The following is a 25,285-nucleotide window of genomic DNA, read 5'->3' as shown; positions in this document are numbered from 1 at the left end:
AAATTGCAAAATAAACATAGAAGATAGCAAAAATTATAATAGTTTTTATAGTCATCAGATAGGGGATGAAATGCCCTTTAAAACGAGCGTTTGTACGAGTCGATAGCTTTATTAGTTCCGGAGATATAGCGATTTTAGTTTCAAGTCGATGCGGTGGCTAGTTTCGGAGATATAGGGTCCGGAAGTGTTTGTTTACTTTCTGCTGGTCAAGGTCGTTGACCGCACGTGCTTCGAGAGAAACTAGGTCACTGGGCCACGATAGTCACGTGCCACGTGCGAGACAACGAGGTCCAGCGCGACGCGTCAGACAAAGACAGCGATAGTCGAATTAAGAAAAACACCCTTTTACATAAATTACGATATCTCGAAAACGGTAAGTCCGATCGACAAAAACCAAAAACCGTCTTAAAGGGGAAGGTTCACCGCCTCTAACAATACCTTAATAATTAATAAAACCCTAGTAGTTTCGGAACTGTACGCGTCCAAAGTTTAACTATTTTTAATACGCGTTAATAGCCTTTTCTAAGGCGGAGACTGGAGAAATTGAAAAATCACCCTTTCATTTAAATTACGATATCTCGAAAACGGATAGTCCGATCGACAAAAACCAAAAACCGTCTTAAAGGGGAAGGTCCACCGCCTCTAACAATACCTTAATAATTAATATAACCCCAGTAGTTTCGGAACTGTACGCGTCCAAAGTTTAACTATTTTTAATACGCATTAATAGCCTTTTCTAAGACAATGGAAACTTAATACTGGACTATATACAGGGTGTTCGGCCACTCCTGGGAGATTCTAGAGGCCAAAATAAGACGCCCGATCGTTATAGGCAAAAGAGACATTTTTCTCAGAAAACAAACAATAAGAATAGAAGTGAATATTGAAAAATTCATTGTACGTATGCTATAAGAAAAATCGTGAAATGTGCGCTAAAATAACATCGTGCGTTAGAAATTCTGAACAAAATTTTAAAAACGGCCATTTGACCGGTTCGTGTTGTTTTTGCATTAACCGGGACAATTTCAGCTGGTATCGAGGCGATCGCACGCAAGTAATTAACTCTGCCGGCAAAAACTGCGTCGTCCTTCTGTGCTGTTGGCCGTGATCATGATCGCGCGTATATTACGCGCGCGGAAAAGAGAAATAAAACCGTAACGGCGGCGCCGTCGTGTAAATAATCTCCGGCGCCGGGTCGCTGTTCAACCTGTATTCAAAGTCCCTCTGTTAATATCGTTCGGGGCTATAATTTTCGGCCAAAGACCTACTTTGTGCGCAATTTTTGGGCGGACAAGGGAGGAGAAAAACCCCCTTTCGATATGTTGCTAGCGTTTTGCAACCCTCCAGTCAGTTTTTAACGAAGATTCGGTTGACTGACGCGCTATAGACTTAATCATAGTGCGTAACGCCGCGTTAAATATTACTTTTCGAGTCTCTTTGCAACGTACCCGGGGTCACCGGGTCAAATTACAAAGTTGATCCTGCGCTACCGACACCTCGTTATTCGAACTTAATGAGATAACGATCAGATCTCGTGATCCCCATAACGCGAAGCGTGTAATTTCCGACGATCGTTCCCCGCAAAAATCAGTTTCGAGACTTAATCTATTTTATTCCCGGAGAAATTTCGAAAAGAGTCTTCTGAAATTTCCGAACGGAAACCTCAAACAGCATATAATTATCGCGCATACATAAAAAGTAATGTGCTCCATATAATCGTGGAATACCGTGTAATTACTGTATGCTCGTACGAAGTTTGTGCAATTTGACTCTTACTCGAATAGTGTGGAATAATTGAATTCGTTCGGTGCAATTTATTTTCACGTACGTTTTCGAACCGTATTAAATGCGCAATAATTACACGCTATTATGTGATTATATCGAGAGCATTACTTTCTCCGTGTGCGTGGTAATTGTCTTCCGGGGATCGGTGTTCCGAAATTTTTATCAAAATATTCCTCAAATTCGGTCGATTCTCCAGAAACGCGATCCCCTAATTATTTTACGCACCGTGTCCCCGCAAGTTGGCAAACAAGAAAAAAAAAATGTTCTCGAGCTTGTGTCTCGTCCATTAGCCAAAGGTTGTCGCAATCCAAAACTTCGTCTCACGGTCTCGCTGCTAATTCCCTCCAGCACGCACGGAAATGAACAGAGCGGGTGGGGGGGCTGGGAGGGAAAAGGTGAAGAGTTGCCACCCAAGTAGAAACTTCCATCGCTGATTGTTCGAGGGCCGTTGAGGTACTTCTCTGTCCATCTCGATCGACCAGGCCGTATGAGAATTGCGAGGAAAGATGGACAGAGACGGAGTGCGTTGTTAACACTAGATTGCCCAAGGAAGTCATTTTGACTGCTTTTTAATTTCAATTAGAAAAACAATTATGTATATAATTACACACAATTTCTTAGAATTTTGTGACTATTTGCGCAACATATAAATGCGTTTATTAATAATTGTAGTTACCTCCACTCTCCTTCATTTCCGGTATATTCCGAAAATCAGTAAATTTCCAAGCGCTATATCTTGAAAACTAATGAAAATCGGGTAAATAAATTGCAGGTTAATGAATTCGTATTGAAAAACACTATCGCATGATCCAAAAAAAAATATATAGCTACATTTAAAAAACGAAACCTCATCATCGTATCTTTGAAATTAATAACATAAATAAAATTTCCGTTTACGCCAGAATAAAGATCCTATTTTATCCTGCAATTTTCATATAAACAATTTTTCCGTATCATCAATAGTTATTGCAGTATCGCGACTGTCACACTTTAGCTGGGACACCCTGTATATATGTGTTATACCTATATCGCCCAAAAGCAGTCATTTTGACTGCTTGGGAAATTTTAAACAATCAAATGACTCTTATTATTGAATTGAGTAAATTTCTTATGTGACCAGTTCGACTCTGTATTGAAATAACAGTTTTCATTTTTTTTCGATTACCAACACATGATAACATACAAGTACATGATAAATTGTCGATTTGGGCGTACCTAACCCAGACCTAACCCAGACCTAACCCAGACATAACCCAGACCTAACCCAGACTTAATTCAGACCTAAACCAGACCTAACCCAGACTTAATTCAGACCTAACCCAGACCTAACCCAGACCTAACCCAGACCTAACCCAGACCTAACCCAGATCTAATCTAGATCTAATCCAGACCTAACCCAGATCTAATCTAGATCTAATCCAGACCTAACCCAGATCTAATCTAGATCTAATCCAGACCTAACCCAGATCTAGGGTCTGGGTTAGGTCTGGATTAAGTCTGGGTTAGGTCTGGGTTAGGTCTGGGTTAGGTCTGGATTAGATCTAGATTAGATCTGGGTTAGGTCTGGATTAGATCTAGATTAGGTCTGGGTTAGGTCTGGGTTAGGTCTGGATTAAGTCTGGGTTAGGTCTGGGTTAGGTCTGGGTTAGGTCTGAATTAAGTCTGGGTTAGGTCTGGAATAAGTCTGAATTAAGTCTGGGTTAGGTCTGGGTTAGGTCTGGGTTAGGTCTGGGTTAGGTCTGGGTTAGGTCTGGATCCCATTCTTTTCTGCTTCCTCTGTCGCTGCTGTTCACGGTCTTTGACAACGACCAAGGCCTTGGAAACCTGCAACGACGAGGAATCGCGTGAACAAGCGTTGGAATACTATGAAATGCAATATAAACCCTCGTGTTATCTACTTAACACGTTGACTGCCGGTCTAAAATCCTAAAAAAGACTGAAACTTTGATTTTAGACAATTGTAAATTACACAACTTAAAAGCAGTCGTAGTAGTTATTTTCGTAGCCTCATTAAAATTTAAACTTGAGAATTAATTGTTGTAGTTTCACTGTTAAAAGTTCTGTCGCCCATATATGGGTCACATGGCAGTCAAAGTGTTAAAGGTACTACTAATAAAACTTGTAGAAAATTTGCTATAATTTTCTATAAGGGAATGAACAATCACATATTTACAAATAAATACACTATAGTCGTCGGTAGTTCTAGTGTTAGATACATTCCCAACGATGTGTTTTGCCCGATTTTTGGCGAAACAGTAGAATTATTATACGTCTACAATGAATGTTTTAAAATTGTCTAAGAGTTTAAGGAAGCGTTAGTGTTCGTAATTAACAGAAGAGCAAATTGTAAGTTTGACAAATCTCCACGTAGCTATTTATGGTAAAACTAGCACGCCTACTGAATGATTAAGCCGGAGAACGGCATTAATCTCGTAAAACCCGAGCATCGTGCGGAAATCAGTACTCCGTGGCTGGCGTTGTCGTGTAAAATGGCCCGGGTAATTGATCGAATGGCCTTTCCCCGTACGCTAACGCGCATTTTTCCCGTGAACAACGATCTTCGTGGTCCCCGCTAAGTCTCTGCATCCCTAGGTAGCAGATTGCCGTTGCAGCCGGGCAGGAAAAGTTTGCTGACGTCGTGTAAGGTCGTGCTAGACACCTGCAACAGCTTAATAGTTTATGGCGAGCCGTGGACCCGCTCGATGGCGATATTTTCCCACGCGAAGAGGACGTTTCGCGCGGAAGCTACGTTCGAGTTCGTTAGGAAAGAGGAAAATAAAGAACTTTGATGGGAAGCATTGGCAATTATTTTCGGGGCATGGGGGGCACATTTTTAGTAAACTTTCTTATCGGTTGCCAGTGATGTATAATCTCACGGTCGAGGAACTCTCTTCGCCAGAGTTCGGAACTGCTTTTTCGCGCCAAAAGTGTCGTTTTTCGGGAAGTTGATAGATTTATCGTAGATCGTTGAGAATTTGCTGTATTTTAAAATAAACCTTCCTTTCAATTATTTATTATATTTGTAAAAGTACCAAAAATTAGAGATTAGCCTAAATTGTCGATCGTGGTACGACGAAATTATTTTTCATGAAAGCTTACCAAAATTGCTAAGTTGTTTTATCGCAAACTAGACGTTGTTTAACACGGAATTAAAAAATTGTCAGATTTTAAAATCCAGATGCACGGATTATCATTTATCAAGTATTAGAGACACGAGCTGTCGCATCTCGTTCGCGATGATATATGAATATTGGCATTTGCTTTTTATCTAATAAATTAACACTTTTCGAAGGACTTATAAATAAAATCGAGTAAAGTGGCTCTTCTGTTTCGTAATAAATATTAGTCACGAGAGAAATATATGTATTGACGTTTAATAAAATATATCAATTATCTTGTTTAGATGAAGAATAGAAAATATGAAAAAGCGCTGAATATGTTGGCCCATTAGCTCAGTTGGTTAGAGCGTCGTGCTAATAACGCGAAGGTCGCGGGTTCGATCCCCCCATGGGCCAGATTTTTTTTTTTCTTTCCCATTCGCGATGGGAAAAAAAGCAAAACGCGACGCCCATCGGTGCTTGTACATTCCAACGCCGATGTTCTTTTTTTCCCCGTTCATTTTTCAAGGCATACGTGCCGGGTATACCGAGTCGAAAAGTTTGCTTTCGCGGCGCGGTAATGCTGGACGGAGAACTTCGTCGAGAGTACGTGTCCGTTCGCGGTAAGAATTTGAGTTTTCGGTCAAACACAAAGAAACTTGCCAGAACGACGTCCGCGGGGTCTAATTGAGTAACTTTTTCTCAGCAGCTTGTCCAAGTTCAACCGTAATAGAAGTATTTTCGCGTAAGAGACGTTTTTCTGATAGAGGAAACTTTTCCCGTCAACTGGAACGACCGATTCGCTTATTTACTTGACGAAATTAAGTGTTACTCGACTCCAGTGATGCTGCATTTCCCATCTAGGTGCATTCGTTCAGAAACCTTTCATTTGATTAATTTTTTTTTGTAATAAAAATAACTTTTAATTAAAAATTAAATATACGAAATATAGAGTAATGAATTATATAATGAATACGTGGAATTTAGAGGAAAAAAAACATAAAAAAGTAATTTTCCGGTACCGGGAATCGAACCCGAGCCTCCTGGGTGAAAGCCAGGTATCCTAGCCACTAGACCATACCGGATTGAGAAACAACTATACAAGTTACCTTTTTAACCCGAGAAACTGATATTTGTTATAGCGAAACTATGATTTGTTTATTAAATTTTTCAATTTGTGACGGTTAAAGTGTAATTGTTTTGAGCTCACTTTTTGGTCAACGATGGATATTGTTCATTTTTAATGAATTTCGTGTGCCCAAAAATTTCGAACCTTTTTTTCTCGCGCCATATGTCTTTCGAGTCAATAGATTTACCTAACATCATTTTATAAAATGGCCGATTGAAAAATGCATCTAACAGTTTGCCGTGGTAAACAGCCATAACAGCTATACGACCAATTTAAAGTAATTTAGATGTTCTTCGTTGCATACTCCAGAGAAAGGATTCATTTTTAGTGTATTTGTCTGGGTTAGGTCTAGGTTAGGTCTGGGTTAGGTCTGGGTTAGATCTAGATTAGATCTGGGTTAGGTCTGGATTAGATCTAGATTAGATCTGGGTTAGGTCTGGATTAGATTTAGATTAGATCTGGGTTAGGTCTGGATTAGATCTAGATTAGATCTGGGTTAGGTCTGGATTAGATCTGGGTTAGATCTGGGTTAGGTCTGGGTTAGGTCTGGGTTAGGTCTGGGTTAGGTCTGGGGTCTGATTTTAAGGGGTCAACACGACCATGCAAGCATTACTCATTCAAACATCCTAGTCACGATTTCTAATCTTTCCCTACCCCTATATGAAGATTATGCGCATTTCAGGCACGTCCTGCGTGGGAAATTGGCCCGAGATTCACAAGAAAAATTCTTCAAAATTTTGTTTGTGTCTTGAAGGTCTGGGTTAGGTCTCATTTACACTGTTGTTGTATTTTGTAATTTCCAAGTGTATGATATCTGTTTGGTTTGGACTTGAAAGAATGTCGAGTGAGACTTGACGAAGGTGCTCCTGAGATCAAAATTGATGTCGAATCACACTCGACATAGAGTGCAAAGGGTTAAGATAATTTGGATTATTAACTAATCCAGACCTAACCCAGACCTAACCCAGACCTAAACCAGACCTAACCCAGATCTAATTCAGATCTAATCCAGACCTAACCCAGAGCTAACTCAGATCTAATCCAGACCTAACCCAGACCTAACTCGGATCTAACCCAGACCTAACCCAGACCTAACCCAGACCTAAACCAGACCTAACCCAGAGCTATCTCAGATCTAATCCAGACCTAACCCAGAGCTAACTCAGATCTAATCCAGATCTAACCCAGACCTAACTCAGATCTGGGTTAGGTCTGGGTTAGGTCTGGATTAGATCTAGATTAGATCTGGGTTAGGTCTGGATTAGATCTAGATTAGATCTGGGTTAGGTCTGGATTAGATCTAGATTAGATCTGGGTTAGGTCTGGATTAGATCTAGATTAGATCTGGGTTAGGTCTGGATTAGATCTAGATTAGATCTGGGTTAGGTCTGGGTTAGGGTTTTATCCGTGGCGGAATATTCGAACGATCCATAATAGGGACCATTTCTTTAGATAAAATAAAAAACCATTCTTGAGCAAGGCCTCCATAATCCGAACCGATTTCTACTTCAAATTCAACCCAGAATTTAGTTTTCAATATTTTCGCTCTATTAACACTTTACCTACCCGGTAGCCTATTAATCGACTTTTTACCGATTAACAGAACTAATTATACGATACGAATCTTCCAGGATGTTATTTCGGCCAACTTTTATTTCAAATTTATTAGGAACGTTATTAGGCTTCCTCAACCGAGACTCGAGATATTCAGATTTTCGTTTCTAATACAGGTATAGGTTTCCCAGCGCGATAAATCCGTGCCGATGTAAATTCCGCTGTCGTCGGATTTGAAGGTGTTACGGTCACCGAGCGGCGTATCGGTCGCCGACAGCGTCGGTCGATTGTTTCTGGCAACAAATAAATTATTTCGTTCGTTTTTCCTTTTTTTACATTTTTTTTTTCGAAACGTCAATACGGCTGGCCGGGCGTCGCGAGGAAAGGCCTGTCGTCCGGGCGGAAAGGACGCCGGACGTACTTCGTTCCGGGCGATACGCAACGGAACAATTATCGGATATCCACGGTTGAAAAATTGCACGATCAACGGACTACGTTTTAATGAAGCTTTATCGAGCAGCAGACCCGGGGGTCGCGTGTCGGAAAATGAAAAATGCAACGCCGTTGACCCGACGCAAAGGGTTATAAAGAGCTCGCCCCGTTGCACAGACCGTCCCACAAATTTTCGAACAAACTTGTAATTCTCCACGAAAATAAAACGCCCAGCGCCGTATATTAGACCGGTCGAACGCAAATTGGGGCTGCTTTTTAACACTTTACCGACCGATAGCCTATTAATCGACTGTTTTACCGGTCGACGTTTACCGACCGATAGCCTATTAATCAACTGTTTTATCGGCCAACGCTTACCGACCGATAGCCTATTAATCAACTGTTTTACCGGCCAACGCTTACCGACCGATAGCCGATTAATCAACCGCTACCGGTCGGTAAAGTGTTAATTTAATATGGCAGAAACCTAGTCTTTGAAACGCAATTTTGTATTCCAAAGTCAAAGTGTTTTGCGTCTTCGTACTCGAGCAATGAAAAGAGCACTGTGTACATGCATGACACGACAAATGAACGATGCTCGGTAGCAGCTGTTTTACAACTTGAACGATCGAGACGTGTTTAAATACTGATACATTGACGTCACTAATTGATTCTACTGTATCGATTCATTCAAGTGGATGATTACGAACGATTCGAGGCTTATCGACCATGCAACTGTCGCATCGATTACATTAACTTGGACGCCTGATTATCACGCGATGAACTTCAATTTGTATTATCAGATATTTAAAAAAAAAATCTCAATCTGAAGATACAGCGCTGTTCTAGTCTGCTCGATCAACCGTGACACGGTTTGTACAGTAAATCGTGGATCGTCCAGTACGAACGCGATTTTAATTATCGGCTCTGTCGACCAGATAGTTAAATCCGCCGCGAATAATGTGGTTAAAGAGTGAATTAATGCTCCTGGACGAGATAATGTTGCCGCGACGAGCACGATTGCATCGGCGACATATTTGCGTTTAATTTTCGTTGGAAACGCAACGGTTATTCGTTTTTATGCGCACCGGAACGAGCCAATAACGCGATTCTGCACAAAAAAAAAACCGGAATTTATCGATTCCAGCGTGTTGTTTGTACTTGGAGACGCGGGATGATTAACATCTTCCGGTTCGAGTTGTTTGTCACCCATAAATAAAAGAATAACGCGAAACGGTTAAAGTACTACGATATTTTAACCCTTTTCACCCGGGAACCCCAATAAAACCAAATTCGTAAAGATTTATAAACAGTTTCAACTGTTTATCACATTTTTTTCAATGTTATACCGTTAGATTAATGCTAAAATAATTGTGGCTTCAAAATAGAAACTTTGAAACATTATATGTTAGGTTATTCGATTCTATACACTTCTTCCAACGTAATACAAATTTATTTATTCCATTATTCTAAAATTCTGGTGTCCTAGAGTTTTGAAATTTAGAATTTTGAAGTTTTTCCCGCGCAAAAGGTTGTCCAGATGTTTAAATCTTTCTAAAGCCTCTGATTGCCAAAACTGCAGTTATTTGTGCACCAAACTAATAAATAATTTTCCCCAAATGACCGTCCCGTTCGTTTCGTGCATCACTTTGAAAAGACCTGTTTCCCGAATTTATCGCGCGCTCAATGGATAGCTCGTGTGGCGTCATTAAAGACGCATATTCCCGCAAACCATAAGCGCCACCCGCTCTGGATGCAACGTCGTTTCGTCCCGGGGGAGCGCGAGAAAATGTTTTTCTCATAGCCGTGGCCGATTTTATGGAACCGCGCGACCTCTCGTAAAACAATCATTTCTCCATCGACTCGAACCGACGGCGTGCTCGCAATACGTTTTTGCGATATTATTGCAAAAGGGGACGCCGCGTTATGAATTCGCCGGGAAAAACGACGGATACTTGATGCTCTTTTTTACCCTTTGTCTCTGTGATTTTTCCCCACCAAGAATCAACGAGATCTACCGTTTTCTTCGATTCGCGAAATCAAAGTCTTCCGATGCGTAGCAGCACGTGTATCGACCACTGATTATACAATCGACTGATTATGGTCCGCGTTTTTCAATCCCTCGTTACCAGCCTTAATTGCGAAATATTGATTGCAGCGCTGCTTTCTTTCAGCCACGATCATCGTGATCACGTTTTCTTTTCTTCTTTCCGTGACTCAATTGGCTACGCCAGTTCTTTTTAATAAACCTTGTTAACGCAAGTACGTATGTACACGTAAAAGAAATTCTATTAACTGTTTGATAAGACTTTTTTTTTTATATTCACCTCGAAATATTGCAAATTTTTTTTATGTTTCTCCAAAACGGGCACGTCGACCCACGATTCTAACGACGGCATCGTGATCCCCGAATTTTTTCCCACAGGATAGCGTGTCGAGTTTTTGCTCCACGACGATATTTACCCTCGAACCGATCGCTCTCGGTCGTTTTTCGCCATTAACTCGAAAACGATCACGACAACGCGTATTTTCGTTTATACGAAACTTGCGCAGTTTCACGCCCTCTATACGGTGGGGTGGTTGTTGTTTTTTTTCCTTGAATTTTGAGAATTTTTTTTTTTGTTTCTTGGAAACGAGCACGACGACCCACGATTTTAGCGACGGCATCGTGATCCCCGAATTTTTTCCCACAGGATAGCGTGTCGAGTTTTTGCTCCACGACGATATTTACCCTCGGACCGATCGCTCTCGGCCGTTTTTCGCCATTAACTCGAAAACGATCACGACAACGCGTATTTTCGTTTATACGAAACTTGCGCAGTTTCACGCCCTCTATACGGTGGGGTGGTTGTTTTTTTTTTCCCTTGAATTTTGAGAATTTTTTTTTTTGTTTCTCGGAAACGAGCACGTCGACGTACGATTCTAACGACGTCATCGTGATCCCCGAATTTTTTCCCACAGGATAGCGTGTCGAGTTTTTGCTCCACGACGATATTTACCCTCGGACCGATCGCTCTCGGCCGTTTTTCGCCATTAACTCGAAAACGACCACGACAACGCGTATTTTCGTTTATACGAAACTTGTGCAGTTTCACGTCCTCTACGCGGTGGAGTGGTTGTTGTTTTTTTTCCTTGAATTTTGAGAATTTTTTTTTTTGTTTCTCGGAAACGAGCACGACGACCCACGATTTTAGCGACGGCATCGTGATCCCCGAATTTTTTCCCACAGGATAGCGTGTCGAGTTTTTGCCCGACGACGTTTTGATAATAAAAAATTTATGAAACGAAACCAACTAATACCGTCGCGTATCAATATTTTCATCTCGCCCTCTGCTTTTCCCGCTAAGAAAGCGTCGTCGAGATTGCACGGTACAAAGCCATTGTAATACAAGCCAATCTCGAATCTAAGCGCGCGCATTTCTCAACTCGTCACCGCCTCTCCCACACTCTTGGACCTTTGTACAGTTTGTTACGAAGACTTCTATTGATCAACCTGTCTCATACATCAACTTTACACCGTTCCCCCATTCCATCCGCGCTTTTCCATGGTGCTTCTACGGGGATATAGCCGTACCGTGGCAAAAAGCGACGCGTTCAATCGTCGAGGAGGACGGCTTTCTCTATGAAAAGCTTTCCCTCCCTGTATAGGCCGACTCGAAATTTTGAAAGCGTATTCTACTCACTTTGAAAAAGATCCTGCATTCACCAACGCTTCCTTGCCTTATTCTATAGATTTTTAAAAGGTCACGCAGAGTGCTCGCAAGACGCCACGTCGAAACGGTCGTTAATCTTGCGCGTTCGTTTATTAAGAATCGCGAAGAGCACACTGTTTAATTCGATTTAAAATTCGTTGCATCGAACGAAAACTTGGATCTTTGTTGTTCCCCGTTTGCGAGAAAAAGTGTTCTCGAGTGTCCAGGAACTTTGAGAAGCAAACTTTCCGCGCTCGTGAACGCGCCAGCCCTTATTTTGCGAGTCGAGTGGATTGCACTCCCGAAAAGGTCAACAACCTGTCCCGGAATCACCTTGTAAAATACGCGCTTTTACGCTCGCGTCATTTGCTCGTTCGCGAAACTTTCCCTTCCCCGTGTCCTCCATCATCGCCCCGCAGCCACGAACAAACGCATCCCACGTTGTTTTTCCACGTTGTATACCAGCCGTATCAATCTTCCCCCTCGCCGCGAGATTTCACCTGGTTCGCGCGCTTAAGTATCCCGTGCAGCCACTTTCACGCACCCTTTGTCAGCGGGTCGAGCAGAAGTTTGCGTTACCACCCCTCTTTCCCCCCGGGGTGAGCTAATAAAGCGACGCGTATTATGCTCGCGAGGACGAGAGTTATGGGATACGTTATTAGCGGTCTAACGAGATTTCCAGCTATCGACGGTTTCTCTGTGGATACAACGCCCGTGGTTTATTAAATTACTCGCTTAGGACAACAACGAGTTGCTCGTTCCATGCAAAAATCTTGTCGTTTCGTTCAGAGTCGAGTCTAAAACTCGTTAGAAGCTTAGAGACTTTCTTGGAATTTATTCTATTGGAATTAGGTGATGGAATTGAAATGAAATGCTTCTTAATCTAAACTCTTTATGTGAAACACTTGCCCACAGACCTATTGTCTAAATAAGCCAAGAAAGGAACATACTCCATCTTGACTTGTATCTCTTGGAAATGAAACAGAACTTTCTCCTTTTGAATGAGACGAACAAACATGGTCCAAGTGACTGGCCCATGGTGACGATTGTTACTTGCAAGCAAGGAGTATCGTCCAAAGTTTATTATCTCGAGTCCTGTGTAGTTGCAAGGACGCCACCCCGAACGAGAGAAGAAGCTAGTTCCCTGGCATACTTTATCCTGGTCTTTTCAAGCACGTCGAAACACACCCAGGAGAACCTAGGCTCCTCCGTGATTCTCCTCGTGTGCTCTCATAAAGGCTGCGCACTGTTGGAAAGACCTCTTTGTCGCGCGAGCACGGAGAGAGCCTCGCATGGTAACGAGACTTTGGAGGGTCTTCCGCATTAAAAGGCGTGTTTCTCCGCGAGAGAGGACGAGAAAGAGGTGGAGGGAGTCGGGGTGGATAGAAAGGAAGGTACACACGGTGCCACGGCATATTTGCCGTGCATCAAAGAGACTCGGAAGGCTCGTAATGGAATCGAGAGAAATCCGTCGGGTTTCCTGTTTACCGAGCTGATTTCTTGATTTTTATTGGCTCCTCGATCGCGGGCCAGGGAATTTTAAACGGCTTCTGAACTACGAAAACGACCGAGAAGTCGGGGCGAAATTGATCTCTCGATTCCCTCTTCGTTTCTCGTTTCGACCTCCTTTTTCCCCTTTCCATCAGTTCAACTACTGGGCGTTTCGGAATTTACAAACACTCAAGCATCATTTTTAGCTATTTTATTGCTTCCACGAGACCGTGACAGGGATTGTATAACCAATTGGCTTTTATTTAAACATTTAGGGCTCGTGGAAAACGCAGTTGCGTGACCACAAAGAAGCGTCGCGAGACTGCAGAGTTCAGTGTCGCTGAACTTTTAAGAAGCAAACTCAGAATTGTTTAGTCTCTTCTTTCCTGCTCCGAACTGGCCAATAAAAGCAATAATTATTCATAAAAAAAAAATTTTGCAATTCCTTCGAAATTACCTGAAACGAAATATTTGTTTAGAAACCGTTTATTTCTATGACATAGGTACGTTCTTAACACTTTACCGACCGATACCCTATTATTGGATTATTAACTAATCCAGACCTAACCCAGACCTAACCCAGACCTATACCAGACCTAACCCAGATCTAATTCAGATCTAATCCAGACCTAACCCAGAGCTAACTCAGATCTAATCCAGACCTAACCCAGATCTAGGGTCTGGGTTAGGTCTGGGTTATGTCTCGGTTAGGTCTGGGTTAGGTCTGGATTAGATCTGGGTTAGGTCTGGGTTAGGTTTGGGTTATATCTCGGTTAGGTCTGGGTTAGGTCTGGGTTAGGTCTGGATTAGAACTGAGTTAGGTCTGAGTTAGGTCTGGATTAGATCTGGGTTAGGTCTGGATTAGATCTGGGTTAGGTCTCATTTACACTGTTGTTGTATTTTGTAATTTCCAAGTGTATGATATCTGTTTGGTTTGGACTAGAAAGAATGTCGAGTGAGACTTGACGAAGGTGCTCCTGAGATCAAAATTGATATCGAATCACACTCGACATAGGAGTGCAAAGAGTTCAGATAATTTGGATTATTAACTAATCCAGACCTAACCCAGACCTAACCCAGACCTAAACCAGACCTAACCCAGATCTAATTCAGATCTAATCCAGACCTAACCCAGAGCTAACTCAGATCTAATCCAGACCTAACCCAGACCTAACTCAGATCTAACCCAGACCTAACCCAGATCTAATCCAGACCTAACCCAGACCTAACCCAGATCTAATTCAGATCTAATCCAGACCTAACCCAGAGCTAACTCAGATCTAATACAGACCTAACCCAGACCTAACTCAGATCTAACTCAGATCTAATCCAGACCTAACCCAGATCTACGGTCTGGGTTAGGTCTGGGTTATGTCTCGGTTAGGTCTGGGTTAGGTCTGGGTTAGGTAAGCCCAAATCGACAATTTATCATGTACTTGTATGTTATCATGTGTTGGTAATCAAAAAAAAATGAAAACTGTTATTTCAATACAGAGTCGAACTTGTCCTATAAGAAATTTACTCAATTCAATAATAAGAGTCATTTGATTATTTAAAATTTCCCAAGCAGTCAAAATGACTGCTTTTGACCAATATAGGTATAACACATATACCGGAAATGAAGGAGGAGGTAACTACAATTATTAATAAACGTATTTATATGTTGTGCAAAAAGTCACAAAATTCTAAGAAATTGTGTCATTATATACATAATTGTTTTTCTAATTGAAATTAAAAAGCAGTCAAAATGACTTCCTTGGGCAATCTAGTGTTAATCGACCGCTACCAGTCGGTAAAGTGTTAATGAAACCAATTTCCTGGACGTGACGTTATGGTTCTTTCGTCGGGTAAACCGAATCGTCGAGTATAGATTCTCAGCAAATAACTTGGAAATAGATTTCACTCTGACCCCGTATAATTTGTTCTCATTGTGCAGAGTTACGTAAAAGCACTTGGCTCAATTGTTTGGTCGCGGTGTCAGGCTAGTCCTGATTGGTTATCCGTGCCCCGGAACAGTTGGAGGGGAATCCTTTAAAGAGGATGTATCTGCCTGGGATCGTCCTCACTTGTCGCGTTCGATTCTTTCTAAAAACTCGTCGAATAACGCTGTCAGTTATCTCGAGATACTTTCAACGATCGTTTAAACTCCGAATTGATCCCCGGGGCATTGATAGCGTTCATTTGCGAGGATTGATGCACGATGTCCGCTCAGCTCGAAACTTTCCGTGAGACAATTGTCACGCAATGAATACGGAATTCGTTGAACATGTCAGCGACGATTCGATAGTCGAGAGTGCACCGTCGAGCCGCAACAAACGATGGAGAGGACTTTCGATGGAACCGACGATTCCGAACTGAAGCTTCGCGGCAGACAACTGTTGACAGCCCTGGGTCCTCTGTTGGGCGTCTTCCTAGTGGGCCTGTCGTCCGGTTACAGTGCCGTGCTTCTGCCCCAATTGAAATCATCGGGTTCATCGAACGAACGAAACTCTAGCTCTGAGAATGCATCGACGATCATGGCGCCCAGCACCGAGGAAGTCTCGTGGATCGCTGCGTCAGCCGTGCTCCCCACTGCACCAGGTTGCTGGCTGGCTGGATTGATGATAGAAAAGCTAGGCAGGAAGAAGTCCACGATGCTGGCGTATCCTCTGTTCCTGGTCGGATGGGCGATGATCGGTTTCGCGCCTGGAATCGCCTGTCTTTTGGTCGGACGAATGATGTGTGGCCTCTGCTGCGGCACTTTGGGCGCCGTGGCGCCCGTCTACATCGGGGAAACCTCCAGTCCGGGTCTACGAGGGATCCTGTTGAACATGATCATCCTCACTCTGTCGTTCGGGATCCTAGCCGTCCACGCTCTGGGCACTTGGTTGCATTGGAGGACCACCGCCTACGTTTGCATAGCCTTCGCGGTCGTCAGCTCGTTGATCTGCATCGCCTCCACGGAGAGTCCCATTTGGCTGATAAACAAAGGCCGGACGGACCAAGCGCGAGCTGCCTGGCTGTATCTTCGCGGCTGGAAGTCGCTGGACGAGTATCGAGCGCTGGAGAACTCCAAGATCCAAGGACGTAGGCTCGAGAAACGCTCGATGTGCTCGAAACTGAGGAAGACCCTGACGTCGAGATACTTTCTGTGGCCACTCGGTTTGCTGTGCTTGTTCTTCTTCACCGCTCAATTCTCCGGTTACAACGTCGTGATTTACTATTCCGTCGATCTGCTGATGGAAGTGACAGCGCCCGAGAACGCTCACGTGGGCACCCTGGTGCTGGACGTGGTCCGTTTGGTTACCAGTATCGTAACCTGTTACTTGATGAAGAAGAGGGACAGAAGGACTATGAGCCTCGTGTCTGGATTCGGTTCAGCCGCCGCCATGTTCCTCCTCAGCCTTTCTCGGTTCCTTCGAGTCGGAACGCCCTGGTTCCCCGTCATTTCTCTGCTACTTTACGTGGTGTTCTCGACGATGGGGCTGTTGCCTCTGCCGTGGATGCTCACCGGCGAGCTCTTCCCTAGGAAATTCAAAGGTCTCGGGGCAGGGCTCGCGTCTGGCTTCGCCTTCATCTGCAACTTCGCGGTCGTGAAAATTGCCCCGGGGATGTTCGCGTCGTTGCAGCAGCAGGGAACTTTCGCGATTTATGGCGTCGTCGCGTTGCTCGGGACTTGCATCTTGTACCTGACGCTACCGGAAACCAAGGACAAAACGTTGCAGGAGATCGAACGATCGTTCGACAAGAAGACCAAAGACAATTTAACGAACTCGAACACGCGCGTTGGACATTAAAACGTTTTCTTCCATAAGTGTACATTTTTCAGTGGTTTTCAAGTATAGGATTTATTAGTGATAACTGTTTGTGAGCAAGAAGCAATGGAAAATCCCTTTGGAAAGGCTTTTGAGTTCGAATAATTCTACATTTAGAATCTTCTTGAAATTCTGCTGAAGTTTTAAACAGTAAAGCTAATTGTTATTGTATCAAAAGCTGTGGAACTTTGGCTCGAGTTTAATGGAATCCCTGAAGTAGATGAGCGTAGAATTGTTTTAACTTGCATTATGGAAAGTTCAATTAAATAAGTTTTGGGGAAACATTCGATGATCGTGAGTGATGGATTGTTGAACGTTTTGCTTTAGTTTCCCATCTTTGTACGAACGATGATCATTTCTTGTTAACACTTTACCGACCGATAGCCTGTTAATCGACTGTTTTACCGGCCAACGCTTACCGACCGATAGCCTATTAATCAACTGTTTTATCGGTCGACGTTTACCGACCGATAGCCGATTAATCAACCGCTACCGGTCGGTAAAGTGTTAACATACGGTGCATCCTCGACGATAGAAATAAATAAATTGTTACGAATGTTTTACTTGTGGACTGAAATGTATTCTAGTAACATTGCTATTCTAAACTGCCTAACCTCTATTTCTGTTCTCGATTGCTCGTTATATCGTCCATTTATACGTTCGCATTTAAACAGACAAAATGTAAAAATAAATAGCTACTATATTAACTCGAAAAGATTTTCCTTTAATTTGAAAGAGAAGGTTTGAATAGAAATGTCAGAAAGTTATAGTTTTGAGTAAATAAGATGTTTGTCGATGTTGAGTTAACAAGCTTAATCATATTTAACTGCATCCTAAATGCTCGGGACCCATCATGCACGGGGACAGCGTATATATTATGCATAGTTAACTAAAACGGGGTGAATAATGGCGGATGCACCCGGAGGAAACAGCACGAGCAATAGAAATTTAATAACGGACGTTGCTAACGCGTGCAAAATGCCACCATAAAGTGGGGAACGTTCACGTGATCATTGCGCGGTCCACTTACCGCGGTTGATGGAAATTACTGTTTGCATTGCGTTCGACCTTGTCTACGGTTCTTCTGCAACCCATCAGCTTGCTCGTTCGCGATTTCTATAAAGCGCGATGTCAATGTTTCGACGGGCGTTAAATAGCCTGGGTCGTCTGGGGTTATCACGTTCGTGACGCTATTCGCGAACTCGTGATGCAACCAGATCAACTCGTTCAATGCAACGTAAGCGTTTGCTTGTTCTCGAAACCGTATACGTGGTTCGATGATTCCTCTTGGCGTAACAAACTAATTGTAAACGCTGGGAAATTAGTTTTTTGTTCGTTATTTCTACGAGCACGAATGTCCATTTTAATCTTAGAATGAAAAGTAACAGTCACGTGTGGGTACAATATATTAGAAGTTTTTGAATATTAGTTTTAATCGATTGCATAAATTTGTTAGTTATTTTTAGCACGCCATAGAGGATATAGTGTACACGTCTTGTCAAGAGTACCTTTTACGTTACCTTTTATGTATGTAATTTTATTTCACCGCCCTGTACTCTTCCTCGTTACGCTTTTCTTTCTTTTCCCCCAGCATCCAGTCTCAGACGCTTTATCAAAAGCACGCGAGGAGTGCATTATCATCGAAATGTTACCTTCTTCTGGCAAAGTATTTGCACCGAGTTTTCTTCTTCGGTTTTAATGAAGCGTCTGTTGTCTGTCGTGGCCCCACGCTGTGCAATGAACTTTGTTAAGGGAGGAATATTAGATTTCACGGTAGCTTCTTTCAACGTGGACGATCTCGTTGCACCCTGTCACTTACAAAAAACATTTCTTGAAAACTTACTGTCGTATTCTTGCTCTGAACGTACATGTTGGATATTAAAAGTTACAAAGAACATCGGAAGGTCTAAGTTATTTGTAATACAGTGTTTTTCTCATTCGACTCGAGAACCCAGATCTAATCTAGATCTAATCTAGATCTAATCCCGATCTAATCTAGATCTAATCCAGACCTAACCCAGATCTAATTTAGATCTAACCCAGACCTAACCTAGATCTAATCTAGATCTAATCCAAACCTAACCCAGATCTAATCTAGACCTAAACCAGACCTAACCCAGACCTAACACAGACCTAACACAGACCTAACCCAGATCTAATCTAAATCTAATCCAGACCTAACCCAGACCTAACCCAGACTTAATTTAGATTTAATCCAGACCTAACCCAGATCTAAACCAGACCTAACCTAGACCTAACCCAGATCTAATCTAGATCTAATCCAGACCTAACCCAGATCTAATCTAGACCTAACCCAGACCTAACCCAGATCTAATCTAGACCTAATCCAGACCTAACCCAGACCTAACCCAGATCTAATCCAGACCTAACCCAGATCTAATCTAGATCTAATCCAGATCTAACCCAGATCTAATCCAGACCTAACCCAGATCTAATCTAGACCTAAACCAGACGTAACCCAGACCTTCAAGACACAAATAAAATTTTGAAGAATTTTTCTTGTGAATCTCGAGCTAATTTCCCACGCAGGACGTGCCTGAAATTCGCATAATCTTCATGAATGCGTAATATGGGGGCGTTCGATCCGTTTGGGAAGCTTTCACCTAATGGAGTGAAAGAAAAGAAGTAACCCTTTCCATTGAACTTCGATTCGAGAATTACCATGTGTGTTTCATGTGAGGAGATTCATAGAATATGCTATCCTAAATTCAGAGAAGGCTGAACGTAACACTTTGAACATTACTATCAATTCAAATTCGCCTTTTAACACATTACCGACCGATAGCCTATTAATCGACTGTTTTACCGACCAACGCTTACCGGCTGAGAGCCTATCAATCAACTGTTTTACCGGCCAACGCTTACCGACCGATAGCCGATTTATCAACCGTTACCGGTCGGTAAAGTGTTAAAATAGAAACTTAGAATTCTTTTATTCCAGCATTTCGTGTTGCTTACTTTGCAATAACTGTTAACGTTACTTAATGTTGCCTTTAAACTTCAATTTAAATATTAATCTAAGCGTCTCAAGTTCAGTTTATATCAGAAGGAGGAAGTCTCGATTAAATTTCGAGTTCGTTCTCGTCAGAGAGTTCAATCAGGTGCTAATCACCGAGATAATTGAAAATCGAAGCCTTGAATCTTCGGATAAGTGCCTGAAAGAACTTACGAGCCATCTGGCGTAAATGAAACCCTAAGATTATGTTCAATGCACGGACAAAGTATAGAAAAAAATTATCTAGAATTCAATGATTATTCTCTGTTTGTAGATTTAATTTTGTTATTTTTTAATTGATACCAATTATTTTTCTGGAAGGAACAGAGCTAATTTAGCGCAGGTTTTGCTTCGACTGCGCAGTCTTTGTGCAGGCGTCTAGTGTTACTCTTCCTGGCTTCGATTTTCAATATCAATTATCCTTGTAATTAATGCTTAATCAATACGACAGGTGGAAGGGAAATCTGCTGTAAATTCTATGGGGAACAGGATCCCTTATCGATTTCCGAAGCCTGTTAATTATTAGTTTCAATAATTTGGCTGTTTAATTGCTCCTAACGTGCTGGAAAATTCAGTTTTGTTCGAATATGCACCGTGCAAAAGACACGTTTATTTTATTTTTGAACGAAAATGATTATTTCGAGAAAATCAAACGTTATTAATTTTCTGTGGGCTGTCACTCAATTTTCCCTTGTTCGTGATAATAAAGTAGGGTTCAGGAGCTGGCTGAAGGATTAATTCCTGCAGAGCGTTGGTAGTCGCGATTTAGGGGAGAATTTGTCGGCGAAATGAAAATGTAACCCCATAACTTTGCCTCCGGGTCCCTCTATGCATAGCCAGACCACATCCGCTGGTTTTATACACTTCATAAACATTCCTACGGATTTCCACGCCGTCACTCGACGCCATCATCCCCCTGCAAACAGAGGGTGACATCTTGTTCGACAGTTTCCAGTCCCCCCCCCCTGGAATCGCACTTGTTCTTTTAACGATTTCACTGTCCCCCCCCATTATTCTTACGTAGAATCTTATAATTTTGTGTTATAGTTAATTAAATTCAACGATCCGGGGCTGTAAATCCTAAAACTTCGTACGTTAGACTCCACCAAGGCGTTGGGTATCACTTTAACAAGCTATTCCCAACGTTTCCAACCATACATTTATGGTTATCTTCCGAACATGATAGTCCGTGATAAGAGGAACTGCAAAATAAATGATTTTTGTAACCGAAAATTGGATTAATCTGACGTTTATTGAGTTATATTATTCGCGATACAACGCTTCCAGAATTTTTAATTTAATTTAAGTACTTTTGTTAATTATTATGGTTAAAAATTGTTTGGGCTGTTTTCAGAATTTTCGCTTTATTCTCCGACGCGATCCGGGCAAATTTATATCGTGACTTTGGGACCCTCGCGTTGCTTTATCAGATCTATATATTAAAAAATTTACGACATTTGTTTCGACATATTTTATGGTACATAATTCAGAGAGCATTACATATACCATTTTAATCTTGCACTTTTAGTGGCACGGCGCACTTTTTAATTATCACGGTTTACAATTTGTCAGACTATTTTTTAACATTCTCCACTGCGAAATACCCCCAGTCTATTTTCCAACACGATCGGTTGAATTTATATCGCGACTTCGGGACCCTCCGCGATATTTATCAGATTTATAAACTACAGAATTTACAGCCACATTTAATTCGACACATTGCACAAGAGAGATCCATTTTAATACTTAAATTCATAAATTTCTGAGAGTACGTTAAGTTGTTAAAATGTTTTTTTAAGAGGTTAAATGATACATAGTTATTTCCTAATTCAAAGTGCCATAATACCACGAAAAAATCATAAGAAAAAGAATACTAATGTAATAAATATTTTGTATAGAAACTGTACTTTTTTGTTACTATACAATAACTTAATGGGAGATTCTAGAGGCCAAAATAAGACGAAAATCAAGGATACTGATTTGTTGTTTGAGGCTTCGTTAAAAAGTTATAGAAACATTTCTGGCCACACGGTATATTTTCGGTAAAGTATTTTTTTTCTCGAAAATGGTTAGGATTTTTGGGGTGTGTCTATTGACCAAAAATGATTGCAATTAATCCCCCTAGCTAAAAATAATTTTTTCAGAATGATTTGAAATTTTTGAATTTTTGTCGAGAAATGTCACACCTTCTCGAATTTTTTTCTCGAAAATGGTTAGGATTTTGGGGGTATGTCTATTGACCAAAAATGATTGCAATTAACCCCCCCAACAGAAAATAATTTTTCCAGAGTGATTTGAAACTTTTCAATTTTGTCGAAAAATATAGGCACCTACCCCCTGTCGATTTTTCTTAGAAATTAGTTTTTCATTTTTAGTAATTTTGTTTGGCGCTCTACAGAAAAGTTGTCTAATACTTTTTTGTAGGTACCCATGGGCTCTACTTCAGAAAAAAGTTTCATTAAAATATATTCACTATTGTAGGAATTATGACTGTTTGAAAATTGGACCATTTTTATGGGGTTTTTGTAATTTTACGGGGTTAAGGAGCAACTTTTCGACTATTTTTGTGATTTGTACATATTCTCCACTAAAATACGCGTAGTTTGCTTTTTTAAACATTAAAATCGTCCAATCCGTTCAGGAGTTATGACATTTTAAAGATTTGCTTGAAATTTCAGTGAAACATATCAATGCTATGGTCAGACATTTTCTGTAAAGAATTTTTTTCTCGAAAATGCGGAGCATTTCGGGGGTATGTGTAATGACCAAAAATGATTGCAATCGACCCCCGCAACTAAAAATATTTTTTCCAGAATGATTCAAAACTTTTTAATTTTCCCAAAAAATTGCTCTACTTACTGAATTTTTTTCTCAAAAGTGCGTAAGATTTCGGGTGTATGTCTATTCACCGAAAATGATTGTAATCGACCCCCGCAACTAAAAATATTTTTTCCAGAATGATTCAAAACTTTTTAATTTTCCCGAAAAATTGCTCTACTTCCTGAATTTTTTTCTCGAAAATGCGTAAAATTTCGGGGATATGTCTCTTCACCGAAAATGATCGTAATCGACCCCCGCAACTAAAGACAATTTTTCCAGAATGATTTGAAATTTTTCGATTTTAATTTTTTAATAACTTTATAACGAAGCCTCAATCAACAAATTAGTATCCTCGATTTTCGTCTTATTTTGGCCTCCAGAATCTCTCACTAACACTTAAATGCATAATAGTTACAGTAGTTATAGTATTAAATATAATTCATACCTATTTTCCCTACCTGTCCCCTAAATTTGATCCACAACTCTATATTAACATAAAATTCTGCAATCACACGGTCGTAGGAGTATCTTTGGAACCGAGTGAAACATCAAAATACCAGAAAATTCTCAAACGCGTTTCAGAGTGGAAATTTCCAGCGTTAGAATGTTCCTAGACGCGCTCAATTTCACTTTGAGCGTTCATCGTCGCGATCATTCGCGCAGGTACGTTTCTCGGGGGGCGGAATTCGAGCGCGAGAAATAAATTTCGCCGGCGCGGAGTGTTTCATAAAGCATAAAATCGCACCGGGGGTAAAGCGAGAGAGATATCGTTCATCGAAAACGACTGATTTTATGCACGGCGCTGAAATCGCCTTCCCCCGCGCTGCTGTCCATTAGGAAATTTATACGAGCCTTGGGAAGGGGGGACGTTGATTAAATCTCAGCCCCCCTTCACGGTCGGGGGGTTCAAAGTCACTGACGAAATTGAAGAAACGATCCTCAGCCGCTGCGGACGATCGCGAGAAACGCAAGAGGGATGAGGAAGCGAAATTTTATCAGGATCCACACCCACCCCTCGAGCAGTGGGAGGGGGGAAAAAATGTAATAGAACGGTAACAGTTCACACCCGAACTGGGCGAGGATAAAGCCCTGGGACGGGGCTTACCTTCGAAACACGGCGAATCCTGCATCGAGATAAGACCTCGTGGATTGAATTAAATCTTCTTTCTCCGGCGAACGGGACGCTTCTTAATTCAATTCCCCCGCGATTTTGTATAATTGACGCGCCCTCTGAGGCGTGAAATTTTTAGATTGCCTCAACCCCCTCCTCCCTGACGTCTCTTTTTACCCCCGGCGGAATATTAACGCAATTAGGCCTCCATATTAACACAGACTCCAGTTTCTCAAATGCAACGGTGGAACGTTGATCAGAGTATCAGAAATTTGTATTTTTGTGCAACGTTTTAGTAAAGGAATATTCAATTTTTAGAGTTTTCAGAGTTTAATAACTCTTTGGGTGAATACATTCATAAATTCTTATTTGGTAGTTTCTTCTTTCTGCTGAGCATATTCTGTAAATTCTGAGGAAATCTTCAGCGCGAGCTTAATTATGAGTAACGATACTGTAGCTTACATAGTGTTGTACTGCAGCATTATTAGGGAACTATATTATACTTACTGTTTCTCGGACAAACAATCGATTTAGTCTGACGTTTATCAGAAAAACACACACACTACGATGAGAAATTATAATTTCCACTCCGGAGCTTTCTCTTGCGTCGTTAATTATACCAGTCCGAGGACTTTTCTGTATTTCTGTAATTCACGCGTTTTTATAAAAAAAGTTGCAATAGCGTTTCGAGTATTATATTCTAGTGACAGTTTCCAGCGGAGCTCTTATCGCGCCTGGAGCTTGCAAAGAGAGAGAGGAGAGAACGCGTAAAAGAGAGAAATAGGTAGCAAGGTTTCTTCTCAGTGACGAGATCAATTCTACTTTCCGCGCTAACGAAAATGTCGTTGCTCGCATCAACTCCGTTTAAGCTTACGGAAAGGTGATAAAATCGGGATATCCCTGTTTTCCCCTCTTTCTTTGCTGTCCCTCTTTTCTTCGATTTTCTCGCGACGCCCCCGGGGCGCTCGAAGCCGCAATAATTTGCAATTTTTGCGCGTCGTCATCCTTGTATCGAGTTTGAAAATAACGTTCCGCCGGTTTTCCAAACTTAAATGACGTCCTCCGCGAAACTATAACGATTTTCCAAGCGTTTTAAACGGTCGAAGTCACATACTTGGTGGTCACCGGTGACCGGCGCGTCGTTATCCCTGTATCGAGTTTGAAAATAACGTTCCGCCGGTTTTCCAAACTTAAATGACGTCCTCCACTAAGCTACCATAACGATTTTACATTTTCCAAGCGTTTTAAACGGTCGAAGTCACATTCTTGGTGGTCACCGGTGACCGGCGCGTCGTCATCCCTGTATCGAGTTTGAAAATAACGTTCCGCCGGTTTTCCAAACTTAAATGACGCTCACCACTGA

At 41.6% G+C, this 25,285-nt stretch overlaps 2 protein-coding genes and 2 non-coding genes across 4 annotated transcripts in view; 3 read left to right on the top strand and 1 right to left on the bottom strand.

Moving 5' to 3' along the window:
• The window catches only part of LOC122401899 (mannosyl-oligosaccharide 1,2-alpha-mannosidase IA-like), a 667,988-nt gene that overhangs the window by 222,958 nt on the left and 419,745 nt on the right, over window positions 1-25,285 (top strand). The window lies entirely within an intron of this gene.
• On the top strand, window positions 5,227-5,300 carry Trnai-aau. Its single transcript has one exon. It is a non-coding gene; the product is annotated as a tRNA-Ile (tRNA).
• Trnae-uuc lies at window positions 5,897-5,968 on the bottom strand. Its single transcript has one exon. It is a non-coding gene; the product is annotated as a tRNA-Glu (tRNA).
• Window positions 15,261-18,788, top strand: LOC122401900 (facilitated trehalose transporter Tret1-like). The gene has a single exon (XM_043404328.1). It carries the CDS (start codon window positions 15,500-15,502, stop codon window positions 16,955-16,957), a length of 1,458 nt encoding a protein of 485 aa, XP_043260263.1. The 5' UTR covers window positions 15,261-15,499; the 3' UTR covers window positions 16,958-18,788.

The sequence above is a fragment of the Colletes gigas genome, unplaced genomic scaffold (genome assembly GCF_013123115.1).
Source record: "Colletes gigas isolate AHSC1104 unplaced genomic scaffold, ASM1312311v1 Colletes_gigas_Sc00029, whole genome shotgun sequence".
NCBI classification, from domain to species: Eukaryota; Metazoa; Arthropoda; class Insecta; order Hymenoptera; family Colletidae; genus Colletes; species Colletes gigas.
The sequence above is the reverse complement of the archived record's forward strand: the minus strand, read 5'-3'. Positions and strand labels throughout refer to the sequence as shown.